This window comes from Thunnus maccoyii, chromosome 14 (genome assembly GCF_910596095.1).
Source record: "Thunnus maccoyii chromosome 14, fThuMac1.1, whole genome shotgun sequence".
Classification (NCBI taxonomy): Eukaryota; Metazoa; Chordata; class Actinopteri; order Scombriformes; family Scombridae; genus Thunnus; species Thunnus maccoyii.
In genome coordinates, this window is record NC_056546.1 from 14,425,861 (window position 1) to 14,447,205 (window position 21,345).

At 38.3% G+C, this 21,345-nt stretch overlaps 1 protein-coding gene and 1 long non-coding RNA gene across 4 annotated transcripts; both read right to left on the reverse strand.

The window, feature by feature from the left end:
* Window positions 1-580: 580 nt before the first annotated feature.
* prokr1b (prokineticin receptor 1b) lies at window positions 581-8,317 on the reverse strand. 2 transcript variants are annotated; one of them, XM_042433968.1, is made up of 3 exons: window positions 8,223-8,317; window positions 6,675-7,232; window positions 581-1,358 (listed from the first exon to the last, which is right to left on the reverse strand). In XM_042433968.1, the coding sequence occupies exons 2-3, from the start codon at window positions 7,139-7,141 to the stop codon at window positions 653-655; spliced, it is 1,173 nt and encodes a 390-aa protein (XP_042289902.1). In that variant the 5' UTR covers window positions 7,142-7,232; window positions 8,223-8,317; the 3' UTR covers window positions 581-652. The 2 variants fall into 2 exon arrangements, with proteins under 2 accessions (XP_042289902.1, XP_042289903.1); XM_042433969.1 differs by lacking the exon at window positions 8,223-8,317 and having other exon boundaries at window positions 6,675-7,411.
* A 1,947-nt stretch (window positions 8,318-10,264) lies between these two features.
* LOC121911824 lies at window positions 10,265-15,689 on the reverse strand. Of its 2 annotated transcripts, XR_006099957.1 has the most exons (4): window positions 15,629-15,689; window positions 15,206-15,229; window positions 12,450-12,527; window positions 10,265-11,626 (listed from the first exon to the last, which is right to left on the reverse strand). It is a non-coding gene; the product is annotated as an uncharacterized LOC121911824 (long non-coding RNA). The 2 variants fall into 2 exon arrangements; XR_006099956.1 differs by having other exon boundaries at window positions 15,206-15,666.
* Between the last annotated feature and the right edge of the window lie 5,656 nt (window positions 15,690-21,345).

Sequence of the window (21,345 nt, forward strand, 5' to 3'; positions counted from 1 at the left end):
GGTGATTTGTCTCGCAAACTTGTTGAATATTAAATACATTACAAGAACATTGGCATTGGACAAAAACAGCTCCTCGGCCGCAGTGTTCCTGAAAATAATAAGAGACGTCTTCCGCCCATTGATGTATTATAAGAGCTGGATACGGTGCTGCCACTCAGCCTTGCAGCCAGTTTTTCCCAGTGGCCTCTTGCGTAAATGCAGTGAAAAATCCCCCTGCAGCCCAAAATGCATCTTCCCTATAGACCACCATTTTAAAAGAGATATTTGTAAAACTGTTGACAGGAAAACTCGAGCTGCAAACAAGGTTAACTATGACTCTTTCTATTATGAATTTTTGATCCATGGAGGTTTTACATTTGTAAAACTTTCCTCAAGTGAAAATCACTAGTGATGCCTGAAAAGTTATCCCAGTAATTTACTGGGAACAATGTGTGAAAGAGGCAAGAGTTCGAGCTATGGTGACCTCTTAATCGCTGTACTGTTAGGGTTTGACCTTTCCTTGTGCTTTATGGTGCTTGAAATCTTTCCGGATGGGATTTAAAAAAGAGAAAAATATTTTATGTCAATGTCATCACTGCCATCTACTGTATGTCGTTTCTTCATATCAACAGTCCAAATCTCAATGACTGTTAGATTACAGAGTTTCTTCCCTTCACCTCAGGTGAATGCATTCAATCTCCTCAGTCACGGGCATGGAGGAGGTCCTCATATCCATCTCATCCACAGTCTTACTGGGGGCATATGTGGACCTCCAGCGCAGCAGTACAATCTTCTTCAGGTACTTAACTGTGTTGTTCTTGACGCTGACAAAGCAGAATGTATTAATCATGCTATTGCTCATGGCAATGCATTCAATGATGTAGAAAGCCACCAATGAGTTCTTCTGGCGGGAGATGAGTGTTGGATGGAAATCTCGCAGGATAGTGAAGCCGTAGTATGGTGCCCAGCACAGGATGTACGCCGTCAAGATCCCTATCAGGACCATCACTGTCTTGCGCCGACAACGCAACCTCTTCCTAATCTGCTCCGTCTGGAAACCTGGGACATTCTTGAACCAGAGCTCACGGGAAATTTGGGCGTAACACAGTGCCATGACAATCACAGGGCCAACAAACTCAACAGCAAAAACAAACAAGAAGTACGACCGGTAGTAGGCCTGTTGGTCCACAGGCCAGATCTGGGCACAGAAGACTTTGTGAGTGGTTGGGGTGGTGCCACCATGAGGGTACATGGTCTCAGAGGCAAAGTAGGCAGAGGGGATTGAGATTAGGATGGGAACAATCCAGACTCCTGTTATCAGGCAGTAGGCAGTTTGATACTTCATACGAGGCCTCAGAGGATGGACTATGGCCATGTACCTGGAGAAACACAGACATTATTGTTGCATTGAGGAGGCAGGAGATAAATTCAGAATAAAGTACCATAAAGCAGCCTATTTAGCAGTCAGAGTGCTGTGCAAAGTCAATAGATTTGGCAAATGGCTCTCAGTCACTCATGGATGATTAAAGTTCAATACACAATGCTCCATTATTCAGTGAACTGAATTTTTCATATTGATAGAAAGTCATGAGCAATATGATTGAGCCAAGAAGTATAGGGGCTTTTTGCCACTTCTGTAAGGCACAATCTGTAATCCAAATGTAAAGCAAGAAGGGGAAGGTCACCTATAACACAAAAAAAATTATTAATGCTGAATTGATTTGTTAACATCCATAATTTATATCCTATATCTTCAATCACAAAAAGCGGAAAAAATGTCTATTTTAATATCATTTGGTCAACTTCAAATACATTTAGAATATTTTCATGCAGGGATAGAAAAGCATATACAGATGATGAACAGAATAATAATGTCAGGCAGTGTGGTAAAATGTTTTTGTTTTTTTCTGACTGAGCAACTGCAAACATGCGCATTTAATTTCCTTTTGAGGACTGATAAGAGAGAGTTGTTGTCGACATCAGCTAAATATTCAGCGATGACAGTTGGAGTGCTGGGAGGAGTTTGTTGTATTGGGAGTAAATAAAGCGTAGCTTAGTGTTATCTAAAAGATTTTCAAAGTCATGATTGAATATTTAGCTAATTTCAATAACAACTCACACGAGATTTCAGAGCAAGATTTCTCCTTGAGCAAGACTTGGTTAGACGTAATAACAAACAGACCGAATCAAACGAAAGAAAAATGAAGAAAGAAAAAGGTTTCATTTCTTTGTATGGTCCTTTCCACAATATTGTCAGACACTTACGATTACAATGTGAGGGTGTGAGTGGCAAAAACAAACACTTTTAGTGGACATACATTGACAGGGCACTATTGCCCATTTCGCAGCTGCCAGCTGAAGCGCCCTTGCTCAATACTGGACCACTTTCAAAAATTGTTGTCCCCATTAGTCACTTATATACAAAAAGATGGGAAAATAGGGTCCAGGTTGAAAAATACCAAAGTTTCCCTTTAAGCTAAATGTCAACTAACAATTAGTAGATACACACAGTGTTACAAATCGTGAATTAGTCCAGTGATTAATTTGTTGATGAAGCAAGAAATGCTCTTAAGATGTGCCAGTTCAGTTTAATTCTTAAACTTAAGTCTTAGTCATAACTAACCAAAACAAGTGATAAAATATTTTTTTGAAAAGGTCATATCATATTTATTTTCTAATGTTGTTCATTTTCACTTCACAATTATTTTTTCTGCTGCAGCATCACTTAACATTTGAGTATGCAACCTGTGTGTCACACTCAAATACAGAGCACCACCCACAAAGAAGTAAATGATCACCCATTACCTTGGCAGCATGCCTGTGGATTCTCCATAACAAGCTCCAGTCAGTAGGCTGCTACTTGTCAATGCTAGAAAGCTCACACAGTGTCAGGAAGATTATGGACTCAATATGGATGTATGATAATTAGTTTGTCACATTAAACACTCATCATCAGGCCTTCATACTAAGTTTTTTTTAGGCACAGATTAAATAACACTGCTCACAAGGCATATTATGCCTGAAACATGCTTCTTTGTGAATCTGTGGGTGTTGAGTGCACTCATGCACTTATGTAGGTGTCTCTTCACATTAAGCCTGTAAGGCAGTGTCACCAAACCAGACTGTAGAGACAGCAAAAATAAATCCACAAAGGGAAATCTGTTTTCAACCCCTGAAAATTAATCAAATATTTCTATTAATCTGGAAATTATAATAATCATAGGGTGGATTTCTAATATAGGGTGTAAATCAAACCAGAAGTTATCTTAGCAGAAACTGTGGCATCTAAAACACATTTTAAAGTTTAGATTACTTCTTGAGTCAGAGCAGTAAAAACTAACATGAAATGGAAGCAGAGAAAAGACCTTGTCCACAAATGACAAAAACCTTGAAGTAATTACTCAACCAACTCTCCTATGAATCATGTTCATATGAAGTTATTATGAATATAATGCATATTGGCACTGGTAATACAGGAAATAGTGTGCTTTTCGTATAGCACAGCGAAAAGAAAGGGGAGGGGATGTGGTGTCCTTGAGTCCTTTGTTCACAAGAAATCAATTCGATTTAGCAAATTTAGAAAATGTTACTGTTTACTCACACACAAAACAGTCTGAAAAGAACCCCAAACAGTCATGTACCTTTACTGCATTGTGTAAAAACACTCAAATGTGCCAACAGTGAGATAAAAACCTTTAGCATAATTGCAACCATTTGAGTCCCTCAAATTTGAATCATACAAAACCTTGGTTTTTGGGTCTTTAAATATGAAAGGTACAGGTGCAGGCAACACGCTAATTAGTTCAATTAATTAGAAAAAAGGAGTACTACTGGAATGTACAAGACAGGTGAATAACCCTAATGATCTTTGAATCTCCCAAAGCATTGCAACAGTGTTGCTGGCTTTAACACAAGCGTTGTTTATGTGTTAGTCATTGTGAATATAGACCTTTTTCACAGCAGACATTTTGACTTCTCATAGTAGGAAAATCATAGGTGTTACTAATAACATTAACAATTCTATTCAATTGTCCCGGTAAGCCATTACAGTGTGACAGTGAGCCAGCATGCATACTACCATGACCCTTAAACAGAAGCAGCTAAAATAATTTTATTATTTACTCCTGCTTTTCCAACTATGACATGTCAAAATGTGAAAAAGGCTCACTGAACATTGTGTGTATCTGTGCTGTTACTTCCACCCTTTAATTAACTGAACTTACTTATTGATTGCACCTGTGACCTGTATGTTTAAAAGCCCTCATGACTCTGTCAGCACTGATGCAAGTCTGGGGGACTGAAATGTTAGCTATTAGTCTTTTCCCCCACTTCTCGTACCATTTTATTTTTTCTCTTAGCTTACACAACTGTTATTTGAGGCTTTTTCCCCAGCTTGTTTTCTTGTCTTTTTTTTAGCTGAAAGTGCAGAGAGAGACAGGAAAATGGGTAGAGGAAGGGGTATTATGTTCAACAAAGGATGAATTGAACCATGGATGTTGTGGTTATATGGCATCGGGCAGGAGGCACCCAGTTATCTTGTCTTTTCCTACCTACGCAACAAACATTCTGTAAGCCCAGTATCCCATTTGATTGAAGTATATTAAAGTCAAAGTTAATTAAAGTACATTATTAGTATGACAAAAGTACACCACATTCAGCAGATACTTTCAATATAAACACTTACTGATAAGTTCATTAAAGCATTTGACCTAAAGATTGAGGTTTGAATCCAGTCTCTTCTCAACAGTTAATATTGGCTTCTCTTACTCATGAATACCTAACCTTAACCAAGTAGTTTTACTTACCTAAACTGGTTTTTTAGTTTGGGAACAAAGACCACGCCTTGTACACATCCTATTTCCGCACAAAGAGTATTTAGGCACACCTTTCCCGTTCCTTTCCCCTTCATCTCAGTTTTCACATCCCTCCCCTGAAAACCCCTTTTTTAACCTCCTCTCTCCATTGTTTGAATACAGGAACCACTGGGGGCTGAACCTAAGCTGATTGCCTGAAGAGGAAGAGATGGCTCCTCCACTCAGAGTCTTGACTCCCTTGGTTCCCTCCTCTTTCCCTCATCCCTCATCCCTCATCCCTTATCCTTTCATCCCTCAACCCTCATCCCACCATCCATTGACCCTCCCCCCATCCCTGTGGGGATGAAGAGTGAAGGTTGTTAGTGATATGTTTATATGGGTTGTTTTGGAATCCATTGAAAGACAACCTATTTAATCATTTAGTCATGAGAATTTTAATGTTGAGTGTTAGCCTAACCCCAGTCTTATTGAATACTGTATGTTTCTGTATGTAATCTGAATGTTTCGCTGCCGAATCAGTGTTTCATGCATGTTTCAGCCTAAACAAGAGGACCAGGGAATAAACAGATAATGTAGCTGGCACAGATACAGGAGGATATACAGATGGACTCATCATGAGAGGTTGTCTACCTGTTGCATCCTGAACAGAATGGCAAAGGAGTGGTTTTCTGTTGAGCTTTTCAGGCTAATTAAAAATCATATTCTGGTGATAGTGTGCACAAACACAAATGTTTCATATTGATAAGTTATACATCAAGACAGATCTGAGGCCCCCATATCTCGATTGCAATATGGTGCCAGCTTATGCCAAGGAAAGGACTGCATAATTAATGAAAGTATCATCAGTAACATCTACTTTAATGTGAATATAACAAGTAACTATGAACCAGGAGGGAGTAGAACCACTGTGATTAAATTTGTAGTAGGGAACCCCCCTCCCCCCCCCCCACACACACACTTTTTTCTTGCTCTTGCATCTCTTAGTTAACAAATCAGATTCTGCCATGATTCCTATCAGCCTATCATGTTCTAGCAGCTGAACTTTAAATCTGTTCTTCCCTTTGTCGCTGTCAGCTGTCATTTCAGTGCGAATCATCATGACCCTCCTCCACCCCATTCACCCCCATTTCATCACGTCAGCGCCCAGGTCCAAGATCACCAGAGGCCCAGCTCCTCTTCTCATCATCCAGATCTCAACATTCCCTTACTCATCACCACCACCACTGTCTGGACTCCATCGGGGGATATCCTATTCTACTCTCGTCTTCAACTCCCCCTTATAAATATGATGACATCATGATGGAATCTAACCACCAAAGACTCTTCATCTTATTATCCATGTTCAATAAAATTATTGTCACTTATAAAATTGAAGTCTCTCCTGATTGAAATTTAAATGTAGTAATGTTTATTATAGCTTGACTGAAACCCATAAAAATGACATGTTTAAAATGGTTTTCAGCACTTAGTCATTTTCTGGGAGAGAGTGGTTATTAGTGGTAGTGGTAAAGAGTGCTGAGCATCTGCTGCCTGTTTTTAATTTTAAAAAAAACATGGCCTCAGTGTCTGAATATCGGAAGAGAAACTTAATTGGAGAAGAAAATTGGATTGGGGAAACAGAAGTAATTTTTCCACTGTGATTTTCACAGCTGAACAGCTGAGGCCTCTGAATTTGACACAATCTCTTCTCACTGAGACGCTCAACAGGAGCAAATGATGACAGATAAAAACCATGGAGGCTTTATTGATTCAGATTAAAACTCAAATCCCTGTAGACAATGCTGGGAGATTTTTGCAAGAAGCAGTGTTTTACTAAATTGAACATGTGCATGCTCACAAGGACACACTCAGACAGAAATATGAAAGAAATAACAGACCCACCTGTCAACTGCAATAGCAAGCAATGCGTTTGTGGACACGTAGAGTGACACAGTCCGAAGATAGTTGACAGAGGCGCACAACACCAATCCATGATCCCAGGACAGCTGTTTCACCACGTAGTAGTCCACCAGGAAAGGGCAGCACACCACTGCTACAATAAAGTCTGAGATGGCTAGGTTTGCAATCAGCAGGTTGGTGAGGTTGCGGAGCTTTTTGTAGCGTGTCAGAGTGGCAATGAATATGAAGTTTCCCAACCCACAGACAAGCATGATACAGACAAGGACCATGCCGATAACAATGGTGGCCACAAAGAAGGCCTGGCCCTGCGTGGTGTCTGGGATCTCATCCGGAGAGATGCCATAGTCCGTATCATAATTGTCCATGTAATGATCCAACTTGCCTGCTGGGAGAGTGTCCTGCATCTCTGTGTAAGCCACTACCATGTGGCTGATGTTGGAGTCCCCCATGTCTTAGCATATACAGACTTATTTTGCTTTAGAAAGAGGATGAATATTTGAACAGGCTGAGTCTTCTTCGGAAACAGAAGCTCATCTTTACCTGGAACAGAAAGTTCCCATCTCAGCATTACTCATCCCAGGTCAGGATTCATAGCAACAAGACATGATCAAAACAAATTAGATGACCTCAGTGCTTCAGGCGTAATCATGCTGGCATGTGTGACATTTCTATGATATTCTCTGATGAAAAATGTTTGTGGGTGAGGTCATTATATCTAACAAAGACCTTTATGTAATTTATTAGGACCTTGTCACTTTACAGCAAGCCAACGTCACAGATTAGGCTCAGCGTGATGACAAGGCATTTAATTTGCAGCAAATGTAGTCACTTAGGTCTCATTTATTAATGCGTATGAGGTAAAAAAAACAAACAAAAAACTATAATTAAAAAGAACAAATTACAAGAAAGAAGTTAACACATTTTACCAGATTTAGAAGATTTGTAATGATACAGTAGCACAAGGCAAATAACCTGGCTGCTATCCAAACACAGTATACACTCAACTACTGTAAATGTAAGCAAGACAGAGAAAGAGAGAGAGATGATGATATTCCCAAAAATTGGACTCATGATTTCAAATAACTTGGTTTTACAATCAGGATTTATGAGACCTTCTCACTTATGTGAGGCAATGCTGGGTATGAATAAATGAAAGAGGTATTACTTAAGGATTTAAGGAGATCAGCAATATACTATCTCTAATGCAATGCAATAAAATAAAAAATTAGTATAAATCAAATGTATTTTCAATTAGGGCTCCGAGGTAGTTTATAAATCCAGGCTTGGCTCTATTCAGCCGCAGGGGGTCTCAATTGGAGTATTAAGCTCCTATAGATCATCACAGCCTGGAGGGGGATCACAATCTGTGAATTTAAATCAACAGAGTAGAAAAAAAGAAACTATAAAGGTAGACCTTTAGGTGTGAGAGAGTGAGACCTTTTACCTTTATTATAAGAAATAAACCATATATAATTTCCAGTGACAGAACGAAGTAAATGAAAACAAATCTGTTACAGTTCAAGCACTTACCCGCAAACGTTGCAGAAGGTTCCGCGAGTCATGCAGCTAATAAAACCATTAAACAGCCATCTGTGTCAGGTGTGTAACGGAGCCGAAGTCCTGTATTATTGGACAATCCTCACATTGGAGACAAAAAGTCGCTTCATCAGCCTCCCTGCACATTTACTGTATCTGACACACTCTCTCTCTCTCTCTCTCTCTCTCTCTCTCTCTCTCTCTCTCTCTCTCACTCTCTCTCTCGCGCTTCTTTGAAAGGAAAAAAAAAGTTGCGTCTGTTTCTCTTCTGCTTTAAGTGATGACGCGCGGCGAAGACGCCACATAGCACGTCTTCTAGGAGGTGTGAACGAGGATGGTGCGTGTGCACGTTCTGGGGGGCATCAACTACAAGATTTGGATGAATAAAACAGATTTATAAAATAACACAACAGTCTCACACTACATGAGTAGCTACACAGTATTATGCATGCCTCTCATTCCACTTTAAAGCGTCTCGTCTACCACCTTACACTTTATATCTCAGGTGATAGATTCTTGATTGAAAATGATATAATTATGGAAAGGTCATAAAAGGTTGGATGGTCCTCCTTAACCATCAGAAGGGATTTGCTTTTAGCTGTGCCCCATGTTCAAACTGAGCTTAGGAAAACTGGTTTTAGTAGTAAGATTAGGCTAATTGATTTTTGGCCCACTTACAGGGGCAGTGCAAACAAGCTGTTAACACAACACTGACATATCACCAAATCTGATAATGGCAGATTTGTTAGCAAACAACCTATTTACACATCCAGCCAAACATGGAGCAACGCTGGCATTCATGTGGAGTCCTAAGTCCAATATTCACTCTACTTTTTGTTTTTCTCTCCACTTCCTCCTGAACAAAATATCTGAACCTTTAGCTGCTAAATGCTCCACTATGTTCACCAGCTAAAATGGTTTGGCCCCATAATGGCCCAAATCCATAGTCCATGCCCAAATCCAGCAGGCCAGAAGACATAACTCGGTCCAAGTACAGTTGCAAGATTGTTGCCAAACCTGGTTTTAATGACACCCCAGAATTGGCCCCAGTACACTGCTGAAACTGAACCAGCATTGCCAGCATAGGGCTGCAATTGCCCCAACAAAAATGGCAGAACTAGCCTATACTGGTCTGAGTCTAGGTGCCAAAACCTGACTGACACTACCAGCATTGGGCTGCAATCATCCCAATAAAATTGCCAGAACCGGTCTGTATGTAAACCAGTTGACAGCCTGTAAAAAGTAATGACTGATCCAGTATTCTGCCAGAGCTACCCCAACACCTGCCTGTGACTGACCTTGTATATTGCCAGAACTAAGAACGGTTTGATTAGCAATACAAAACCACATATTTAATAAAAACAAGGACCTTTCCCTTTACCAATGCAATATTAGCTTCTTTGTTAAATACACTTACATAATGTAACACAGAATTTAAAACATTTTTTGTTCAGCATAACACTGAAACTCTAGTTGTAATGACTTGCTTTTGATATTTAGAGTGAACACAAATTATTCATTTTATTGAACAGAAAAACAATTTTTAAATTTCAAACTACCAAAATTATTGTCAAGTGCACAATGTATGTTTGATACATTAAAGATCCACTCCAGACATGATTTAGGATATATAAAAAATACCTTTTTGAATAATTTGTCTAACATACTCACATATTTCTTAAAATTACATCTACTCCTTGTCCCTCATTGAGCAATCCAGAATCTATTAGTATACAAATATTTTTCATTTAAAAGAAGTCTCCGATTTCACTGAAAATCCATTCTTAGTGTTTCCACAAGTTCAAGTTTCCACATCACACTTGCAAGATGAATGTGAAAACAGCCTTCTAGCATCAAACTCTGCACTTACTGTTCTTCAATCTGCACAGTGCAGCTCAAACATCAAAGTGAAGTAACAAGTGATTTTTTTTCGTGGCATTCCCTCCCCACCCCTGCATTACCCCATGCCTACCCCCATAACACTCATACATGTGTTACTTTTTCAGTTAAAAATGACACCATGAATATCTGTTATAAGGATTTATTTTAACATACAAACAAGTAAACAAGTAACATAACTGCAAAATATGCCCATGAACGAATCTTATGGCACCCTTCTCAAGCAAGCCGCTGTGAACCTTGATACACAGATATACACAAAGATGGACAGACAGACAGACAGACAAATAGAATTCTCCCATGACCATTTTTATATTGCAGTACTTTGAGTTATTGTTCGCTGTAACCGTTCCTCCTGTCTACACTGGCCATGAAGAAATCCCCTCCGGATGTTATTCCAATACAAGACATGACGGACAAATCCAAAGTCCTCATTCTGTGCAGGAATTACTACCAAAGTTCAGCTGATGATAATATGATAATTCATCAGTAGCAGTTAGTACAAAATTCCCTCTTTGTGTGACAATCCTTCTGCCACAGCTCAGCAAGGAAACAGTCTATGGAAACAGATGGAGGGAATACTGCACTAAAAATATTAATTCTGAATAAACCCACTTGATTGGTTTAACTGAAAATGCTGAAGCCTTATATGAGCTTTGGCTAGATTTTGTCCCCCATCACTTACATGGGAATTGCTTTAGAATCTCTTCTCTTCCAGTGTGGACAGAGGGAAGAATTACAACAATCAATCATTTTTTCAAGATACATGAGGACGTGTCAGTATTGTTTTATGACAGACTTGAAAAATGTGAACCTATCCTTTAAGACCTGATGATGGGTAGTGTAAGATGTGCCTTGTGCATGTCTGGAAGGAAATTGATGACAATATAATTATCTGCTACTGAGCCTGAACTATTTGTTAAAGACACAAATAAGCATCAGAAAAGCATATAAATAACTGAAAAAGGAAGAATTAGCTAGTATCCCCAATAATATTTTAGTAGTTTTTCTTCATCCTGTTCCATCTTTTACTATCAGTAAACACTGGCTGAAACTGAAGCTGAGCCTCACTATCACCCTATATTAAAGATTTTTTTAAAAATGAGCACTGAATCAAATGACAACCTCTAATTTCAAAAAGTTGCTTGTACTGTCTATCCAGACAGCTACAGTATACTGTGATTTCATGGAGTATGGCAATCCAAGGGGTTTAGGAACTGCCAGTTTATCATTCAGGGTTCATTCAAGAAAACTGAATGGTGAAATTGAGAAACAAACACACAAAAACAACCCTATATGAACTTCAAACTTCTCATTTTGACAAAACACCAAAAGAGGAAATCTTGTGCTACATGCAAGTCTGCACTTCCCTGTTACAGCATGTCTACAATGACATCCACTCAAAGTCAATAGGTTTTCTAATGAATGTACTTATTGGTTGATATATCCATGCAGCCTCTTTAACTTTGAGCTTGTCTGTCTGTGGGCCCAAGAAATACCTGTAAACAAAAGACAAAGAGGAAAACTTTTAGTTTAATGTGCAGTTGTTGCTTGTTGCCCCAAAGCACATGCAATAGTATTACGTTTGTCAGAACACCCAAAACAGTTAATTGAGAGTGATATTTACATCATTTACATAATCTTTAACTGGCTCCTGGACCAGCCAGCAGGGGTCACTAATGCAGTGATCTGATCTGGTTTCATGTGGTTTTATAATGCATGTTAAAGGATTTGGTTGGCGATTTTCTGTGTTATTTTTACTGTCAGAGCAAAATCAACAATGAACTCATCCTACTTGCAAGTATTGTGTGTGTATCCAAAGCTTGATATATCTTATTCCTTGGTGCTGCAGAGCTCCGATGTTGTCCAAAAACTATTAAAATAACGCCATGAGCCACATTTTTGTGGGTGATGATTTTTAGTCTTTGGAGTCGTTTCTAAACAAGCTACGTAGCCACAGTCTTAAGTGACGAAGGAACATTTCACCCAGAGCAGCGGTGTGGCTCATTGACGTGTTTTTAATAGTTTCTGGAGCAAGAGTTATGTGGTAATAATTACTCTGGTATATGTCGGGACTGGATGCCACCAGGAACTCCAGTCACCCAACCACCCCTAGTGTAAACTGTTGATAAAACTAGGCATAGTTAGCAACAAGCCAAAAGCAGTGGAGACGTAAGCTGGAATGTTAAGAGAACTAGCCAGCACTCATGTACAATATTAATTTAAAGATAATATTAACTTCTGATGAATTCCAAGTGCTTGAGGCATCTTCAGCATAGTGCAAAATGAAATTGTAGTAGCTTATAAAGAATGCTGCCATACCTCTGGTAAAGTCCTGAGGTCTCACGAGCACTTGACCTTAAATAGATGTCATTCAAGACCTCAGCTTCATTATGTCCCCTGAAAAAAACAAGATGTACCCATCATGTCTTACTATACAAAGACCAGCAATGTGAGGTTGGCTATATATTGAATATCGACATAACCTTGGGCAATAAAGCAAGGGTTGCCTGGTGCCACAGTACATTAAACATCAGTGCTATGGCACAAGCCTGCAAAATAAAACTGAACTGTGACATTCCGCACATAGAGTAGCATTTATCTTAGAATTGCAGCAGCTTGCAGCTTTGCCTAAATGACACCAAGTTGAAACAGAGTAGGATCCCAAAGCAAAAATACTAAACTGAGCCAGTATATCCATCATATACAGTACATTTACAGCATTGTCAGAACTTGAACACATGGGATCTACTGGACAACTCCGGTAGAGATCACTCCATTGTAAGATGACTTAAATATACACATAAAGCACGTACCATGTTACGTTAAGCTGAGTCCTTACCACAAAAAAACCCAACCCAGACCCTTTGCTGCATGTCATCCCCTCTGCCTATATGCCATCCTTCCTGTCTCTCCTCGCTATACCTGTCTAATAAAGTGAAAATGCCTTAAAAATAATCTTAAAAAAAAGCCTCAGCAGATGTTTTCAATATGTTATTTAAACTCAGGATAGTTTGTTCTGTTACAGGATCTGTCCACAACACCGTCACCTTCGCCCCTCCCTTTCCTCCATACACACAGATGACAGTGAAGATGGATTTTAACTGTACCTTTTATATTAGTGCCAGGCTAGGGGAACAGAACTAGGTTAAAAATTATTAAGGTGTGTATATGTGTGATTTGTGTGTTACAGAAGAACAGAGCTGTTGACAAGACAAGGAGGACAGGAGACAAGTTTTTTCCATACATTAATTGAGATGTTTAATTTTTTTAATGATTGTTTAAAAGGCCAACAAGATATCTTTGTTTTGCCTTCACTGATATAATTACTTGGCCAGTTTGTTATATGCAACGTCTTAACTTTCATTTTCATTCATTCAGTCCTCATTTTTTTGTTGGCCAGTTGGTTTTGTTCAACTTCTTTAGAGTTAAAAAGAAAAATGTAAAAGTCACAGTATTTTTGAAATGGTTGCCTATGAAATGCAAAATAAATTCCAAATTCAAATTCCAATTGGACATTGCACACTACTGAGCCAAGGTTCACAATTATCATTATTTTGCACCGTTACTTCTCTGCAAAGTTATAGCTACCTACTAATTCCTACTTCTACCTACTTCCATTTTCTTCTTCTTCTTTAGATTATTTTTATATGTATTGATGTTCCTTTTGACAGTTATTTATATTTTGTTATATTGTCCATTACTAAACAAATATTCCATCAGCTTCTTCATTTCAGTCCAGTTATCCTGGCTGAGTAAAGTCCTTGAGTCTCCACTCTCACATTTGCCATCCAGGTGTGTCCCAATCAGTCCACAATGTCCAAGCCTCAACCTGGTTATGACAACTCAATCTTTTCTTTTGCACGTAAAATTGCTTTTTCCGCTATTTTCTATATTGTAAAGTAAGACTTCCCCATATTTTCTTTTTCGCATGTCTTCTGCCACATTTCTTTGACTGACTTGTTTATGACAGCCAATATTGTAGGGCAATTTCTATTCTATCATCGTGAGCAGCATTCTTTGACAAGTAGCTAATCTGCTTCCTTGTTTCCCTCCACACCCATGTATGCTGCTACCCAAATAAAACCCACCTCACACACCACCTTATGAATTCTATTTAATGTTTGATAGGATCTCTGTCAATATATCAGATCTGGACTTCGATTTGATTTCTCTTATTGTAGTTAAAGCTAGTGCTGAATCACTGCATATGACTTCAGTTATCTGGTTTATTGTCCTACTACCAAAGTACCCATAATATTGCCAGCATTTCTGCTGTGAATACTGACATCTCAGTAGAAATTCTGTGTCTGCTTTGTATTCTTCATTCGGGATTGGTTACTCCAAATGCCACTTTCCCACTCTCTGGATCCTTTGATCCATCTGTATAAATCTGTAAATATGAATTCCATTCTTGTTGCAGATGAGACTTTGACTACTTCTCCTGATTTCTTTCTTTTGTTATTATTCAGTATGCATAGATCAACTTCAGGTTCTGGGATTAGCCATGATGGTACAACTGACCAACAGACTGGAGGGCACACATTAATATTAATAATACCAACATTCTCCGCCTTAGATTTTAGCTCTTTTCCAAAGTTTGTTTTGGCCTTTCGCGCTCTACTTCTGTTTTAAGAGACGCAATTGAATTTCTGTCCAATCAGCATATGTTGACTGGGTGGCGCGCAATTTCCACTGGGTGGCAGTACAGGCTGACTGGATATGTGGTGTGCAGTTTGAGTGGGGTTTTGAATGAAATGGCACTCCATAGCAAACTATTGGCACCAGGCACATTTAACCGTAGGATTCTCCACAACAGACACCAGGGTTTTTTTTACAAAAATATCTTTCACAGAGAGATTGTCCTGCACACTTTGTCGATTATTGAGGCAGCGTGGCGGTTGCACCATAGCGTTGGAAACACACACACACACACACACACACACACACACACACACACACACACACACACAGCATTAACATTACTGAGCTGAATTCCTGCCTCTATCCTAAATCATCACAGTTATTCCTTTGGCTGATAAAAATGGTAACATGTCGACATTAAATTTTCAGCTTACCTTACAACTTCATTCACCAGCGGTCTTCAGTTTCCACAATTTCCAGCACAGCAGTAACGCGGTGAGGAAACAGCAGGACAGGAGAGCCGTTAGCACTGACAAAAGCTAGCTAACAGATGACGTTCAAAACATGGCTAACCAGCTAGCTAATGTTTCCTTTCTACAAGACATAATAAAATTAGGTTAATGTTGAAGGTAAGTTAACGTTAGTTATGACCCTGTTTAAAAGTGAGTGTGCTCAAACTTACAGGGCAAGACAGTTAGCTTAGCTACCGTATCTCCCATGTGCTAACTCTTTACTCCTGCTTAAAATACACGTGACAAACAGCTAATGTCAGTTAAGTTACAAGGTAAAATAATATACATTATTAGATCGAAAACCCTGTCAATTAGTTAGATATCAAACCTGATTTTGTTACTCACCATCCGAACCAACATTCCACTGACATGTCAATCCCACAATGCTGTGCGTGCAGGTTCAAATCACAGTATTATATTGTTAAATAAAACGGTTAAATCTGTTTTGTTAATTGTTTAAACTTTATTTTGTTATTTAATTTTAAAATTAATATCAAACGATTAATATTAATTTATCTTTTAAAAACAGAGAAGGGAAATACAATTGTTACTGTAAAAATCTATAATTTTATATTATTATTCCAGTGGCACAGGCTTCATAATGAAATATTAAACAATTCATGATTTATTATGTGTCATGGTTAGTAATTAATATTAAGTCCACACACCCAAAACCTAGCCAAATCTGGCAACCATTACTGGTCCAGAGCCGGCTTACCTTAGCTGCTAGAATAAAGTGTGAAGTGCGCTGACATTTAACCGGAATCAGCCTGATTCAGCTGGCTACCTGGGATGATGACAAGTCTACTGGCCTTGTATTACATTGGCAAAACAATTAGATGTGTCACATGGGGTTAACTTTTCACATTAATGCTGAGAAAAAGAATAGAGAAATCACAGCCAGGTCTGCTCAGGTAACAAGAACATTAATAAAATATAAATGTTTATAATTGCTGTGAATGTTCAAACATTTGTCCACCTCTACATTTCTTTCAATCACTGGCAGAGTGGATATCAACAGTAGAACAGTAGCCTGCTTCTGTAAATACAATACAATCACATGTGTAAATTAATTGTATATAAGTATAAATATATACATATAGAACCACCTAGTCTTTTCTGCAGTAATGTTGGATAGCAGAAAAATCCAAACATACAGCACAACCACAAATTCACAAGCTATGAAATATTTAATGAAACATGCTTCAAGCAAACAGTTAATTTAACTTGTCACATACAAGCGGCAACCTCCGGGACTGAAAAATGAGGCCAACGCAGAAGTGCCAAATGCTGCAGTTCCTTGAATAGCCACTTGAGGTTGGCTCCAAAACCCCCATAGACCCCCATGTTAAAATGCCTAACTTTACAGCAGAAATAAACATGTTCAGGGCCTGGTACAAAAAACAATTTTGGTCTCTATAGCTAATTTCCTCGTTCATGACAACTGTATGTAACTCTTGATTCAAAGTATAGGTGTAGCTATAGCCATAGCTATTTCCATTTTCAGTTCATGAAAGTTAATTGTAACATTTTGGTTGCCTAAAAAAGTACTATTAAGCATTTGGTTGTACTAAAAAACCCTTCAAGGAGTTGGATGCCCAGTTTTTTTCTTGCTAAGTACATTTTGTTTTAATGGTTTAAGCCTGTCTTTTGCCAGCAAAAAATTAGCAGTAGTATCATTACAGCTAACCATAAAATGCACCGTACTAACCAAGCTAGGAACTAGCCGCTAGTGTTAGGGTCAGCTCCATCCTCTCGACCAAATATGGTCACTTCTGGCTCCAAAAATCCAAAAATCCAAGATGGCGACAGTCAAAATGGAAACTTGAGGCTTCAAAACAATGGGTGACGTCATGGTGGCTACATTCATTATTTTTTACAGTCTATGGTCACATAATAGTGTAGCACTTACAGTAACAAAATCAAATTGTGTTGCCACTGGTACTAGCATTAATATATTGCATCAAAGTTAGAAAAAATACATTTTTTACAGAAGAGGATTTTTTTACGGGGGAGATGCTCCTATATCAGAGAAAAAAAGATTAATACTACCTTTGCTAAAGTTACAATACAGTTACAATAAATATCCAAATATATTAAAAGGTATGCCTGAAAAAGACAGTGACTGGCTAACTCATGGAAGTGGCTAGCTTAGCTTAACAATTGTAAAACAAGAGGAGAAGAGCCAAAGGGGGTGCGGTGTGGGTGCTACAGGCCACAGCTGGACCTTATTGCACTGATTCGTTTTGAGGAAAACAATATCAGTTATTTTGAATGCCACTTGTGATTATTTTATTTAATGTGCAACTAATATATTGTGTATGCAAACTGTGTGCTTATGAATCTGTGAATTCTGTGTTTGTCTATGTTTATTCTTGTGCAAAGATCTCTTTGTTTAATGTTTAAATAAACAGGTTAACAAACTATTATTTTCCTTTTAACAAAATATATTTCTTTAACAAAATCTCAACATATTCTTATCAAAATAATATTCTGACTTTGAAAAGTTCCATTACTATAAGGAGGTGAATATTGCAAATGATAGTATTTTACAGTGTCATGTGTCTGGGGTTAACATATAATTCAGATATTAAAATGTACATGTTTTAAAGCTCATCATGACCATCATTCCAACATAATGTTCCAGTCATGAATTACAATCAGTTTGCAAATCCAGATGTCATGTAAGTGTTTATTGCTCTCCTCTCTGCCAGTCTCCAAAAAAAAAACAAAAAAAAAACAAAAAACAGTTTGACTGTTTGACATTCAGACAAGCTATGGCCGTTTCTGGCATTGATTGCACAGCGGCTTTGGGGAAAGTAATCAGTGTCAGAGATATTCAGGCCAGGAATATCTTTGCTCATTACCTTTGAGTAGGTTGAGTGAGATTATGAGAAACTGTAGTATTTCTTTGAAAAACACAGCTATACTGGGGGATATATACGACTTAATATTGGACTGTGATTTTTTTTTTTTTTCTTTTTAGTGGTGGTGGTGGAGTCAATGTATAGACAGAGCTTTGGAGAGCTGTCAGCACAGTATCTTTGTGGTCAGCCATCCTGAACAGCAGATAAACAGACACAGACAGCAGCTCTGATGACTTTTTAGGATCAATTCCTTATTGTGATGGAAAGCTAGCACTGCTGTTTTTTTTATATCGCCTCTGACAATCATCTGTCAATAGCAGCGAGATGGCTTTTTGTGTCCTCTCACACAGAGTAGAGTGGGCTGGCAGATATAGTCAGCACAGTTTAAATATAATAACAGATCACAAAAGACACAAGTGAACCAGCAGACATGTGCCTCTGTCATCTATAATGGACACGAGAGGAGAAAAAACTTGCTTCTTTTCCTGAGCTTGAACATATCCACCTTCCAGCTCGCAAGAGATGAGAGAACTGTCTTTGTATGTTCCTATTAGTTTTTATTACCCTCTAAATATTACTATTTGCTTAGCCTTGCTAGTGTCTGTCACTATAGCCCAGGAGGCCTGACCAGTAGGATAAACACAAAGCTTTCATTTCCAATTCTGGACAGCTCTCTAATCTCACCCAGGCCTCGGATTTACAGCCTCTCATAACAGAGGAATATAGATGGAAAAAGAGGGCAGTGTGTTTCTGGCGTTCTCTCCTCAACCATGGAGAATATGCACAAGACCTATAATCTACAGTCTCTGCATGAGGGTGAACAGATAGTAAGGTGTTTTATTGGTGACAGCGTTATGGAGGAATAACGAGCAGTGAAACAGGATCCATACAAAAATATGTCTGGGGTTTAAATTTGAACAGAGGCTGTTTTGGCAAAATGTTGGTTCTGCTGGGGGACGCTGACTATGTTAGTCAGTATTTGTCCAAACACACTACAACTATCTATTCTAAATAGTGTTTGCCTCATGTTTCTCTCTCTTTGTTTCTCATTCACTCATTCATTCTGGCTCTATATATGTGTGTGCAGTTGTGTGGCAGGCAGCATGTTGTCCAGTTGTGTTTTGTTGCTTCTGTAGGACACAGGAGTGTATAAATCTGATAATTGGAGTTCTTCTCTCAGTACCTTCTCAATTATCAAAAAAAAACCCCACATTGTATGTGAAGCGCGTCTAAATCAACTTTCTTGGACTGCCTGCAGGTTAGAGGTACCCTTAAATGTCACTGCACATGTCCTCCTGGCTGTAGTGCCACATCTCATGATGTGGAAAAGGATTCCAAACCGATATCACAGTGACATCTCAGTGACATTCTTTTGAAAGTAAACAACACATTGATGTACCAGTCCTATAGTACTGATGCGATACCGTCAATATAAGGTACAACATTCTGCAACTTGTACTTCCTATAGATGGATGATGTCTCAGTGTTCTTACTGAAATCAGTACATGTTGTACAAATGTCACATTGGCACTCTGAAGGCTTTGGGAGTTGTTCCATCACACATACATGAGGACAGACGGATTTATAAAGTATGCGACTAGTGTATTAGCGACTGATATAGACAAATCCTTGCATGCACCTGGAGACTCAAACAGGGATGGATTTTGGTATCTTTGGAGAGACTGTGCATTAGTTGGATGGGACATTCCTGGTCTTTGTGCAGTAGGAAATATAGTAGCTAGTGCTGAATGCTAAACGATAGCAAAGCTTTGTAAATGTCATTTAAAATGTGATTTTTCTGTTTCATCAAGAATGTTCATTTATTTATAATGTGTATATGAAAATGCCACACATTTGGAAGTGTGCTGTAATATTCACAGTAGCCATAACTTAGGGGAAAATGTGTAAGAAGATAATTTTGTCTTTTTAACTTAACATTTGTGACTAAAATTGTTACAAAGTCCCTACTTTCTATGTTTGATGGTGTCTTTTGATTGCACTTTTAACATTTTTTTATACTTGACAAACAATTACATTTGCTAATTTTCTGTTATTTTTTTCCCATATGTGGTAATTGTTGGTAGGACCAGATGAATGTCATCACATTATCTATTCTTATATTTATTTGATCAAATAACTGTGAATGTGAAAGAATAAATGAGAAACTAGCTAGTGTATATAACATTATTTCAACTCCATTATGTCCATTAATTTCCATATTTCAGCTGAACTATCACAGTCTGCCCTTGAGCCATGGGGTTTGCTGAAAATATGCTGAAATGCTGATGTAAAGCCATTTGACATAGAGAGACATTTGGACTGACCTTGAACCACAGTCCGCGGAGAGCAAGCTAAAGCAAAAGTCCTCTCTGTCTATTTCTCATTCTTTTATCACTTACTCATCCTCTCACTTTTGTGAAATGTTACACTAAATGTAAGAGAAAGAATGAAAATTCAAAAGGAACATAAAGAAATATGGAGGCTTCAGCTAAGAGCACCTTGATGAAAACAAATAAAGGCTTCTTTGTTATTAAAAAAATTACGTGCTGAGATATTTCAGCTTCAGAGACATCTTCCCTAGAAAACACAAACAACATACTTTGCATTTGACTATGGGCTCTGTGATTGTTTCCATCACAACAAACAGAATGTGTTGAAATAAAGATTTAAACTTTATTAGAAATTTATATCAGGACTATTCCCTTAGTTTCAGTTTCTCAGTTCAATTATACCCAGTTTGTTGCCATTTTAGCATTATTTTTCATTCCATTTTGGCTTTAGAAAGAAATACTATGATAAGACAATTATTAAACATTCATTGTTTTATATGGCCAAGTATCATAGTTTTCCAACTGGGTCTGACTGCCTTTCACCAAATGTAAATACATTTCCATAATGTGGGTTTTTCCATGTAATGCTTTTGAGATTATGAAACATAATTTTTGCCCACTTGTAAGCAAAAAAGAAAACAGTTTTTTTCAGCACAGTGTGTCAACACTAGCCACTTTTGGCAGTAATAGTTCTCCACAGTCCACACAAATTGAACTGCACGAAATTTCCCCTCTGTCCTGTGATGGGCCAACATCCAACCTCCCATATCAAATAGGGATCTAGAAACCAGCTGACTAAGAAGCAAAATAATGGTGTGTGACAACCCAGTGCTTTCGCGGACCGGCCAATTGTTTGTTTTTGTGG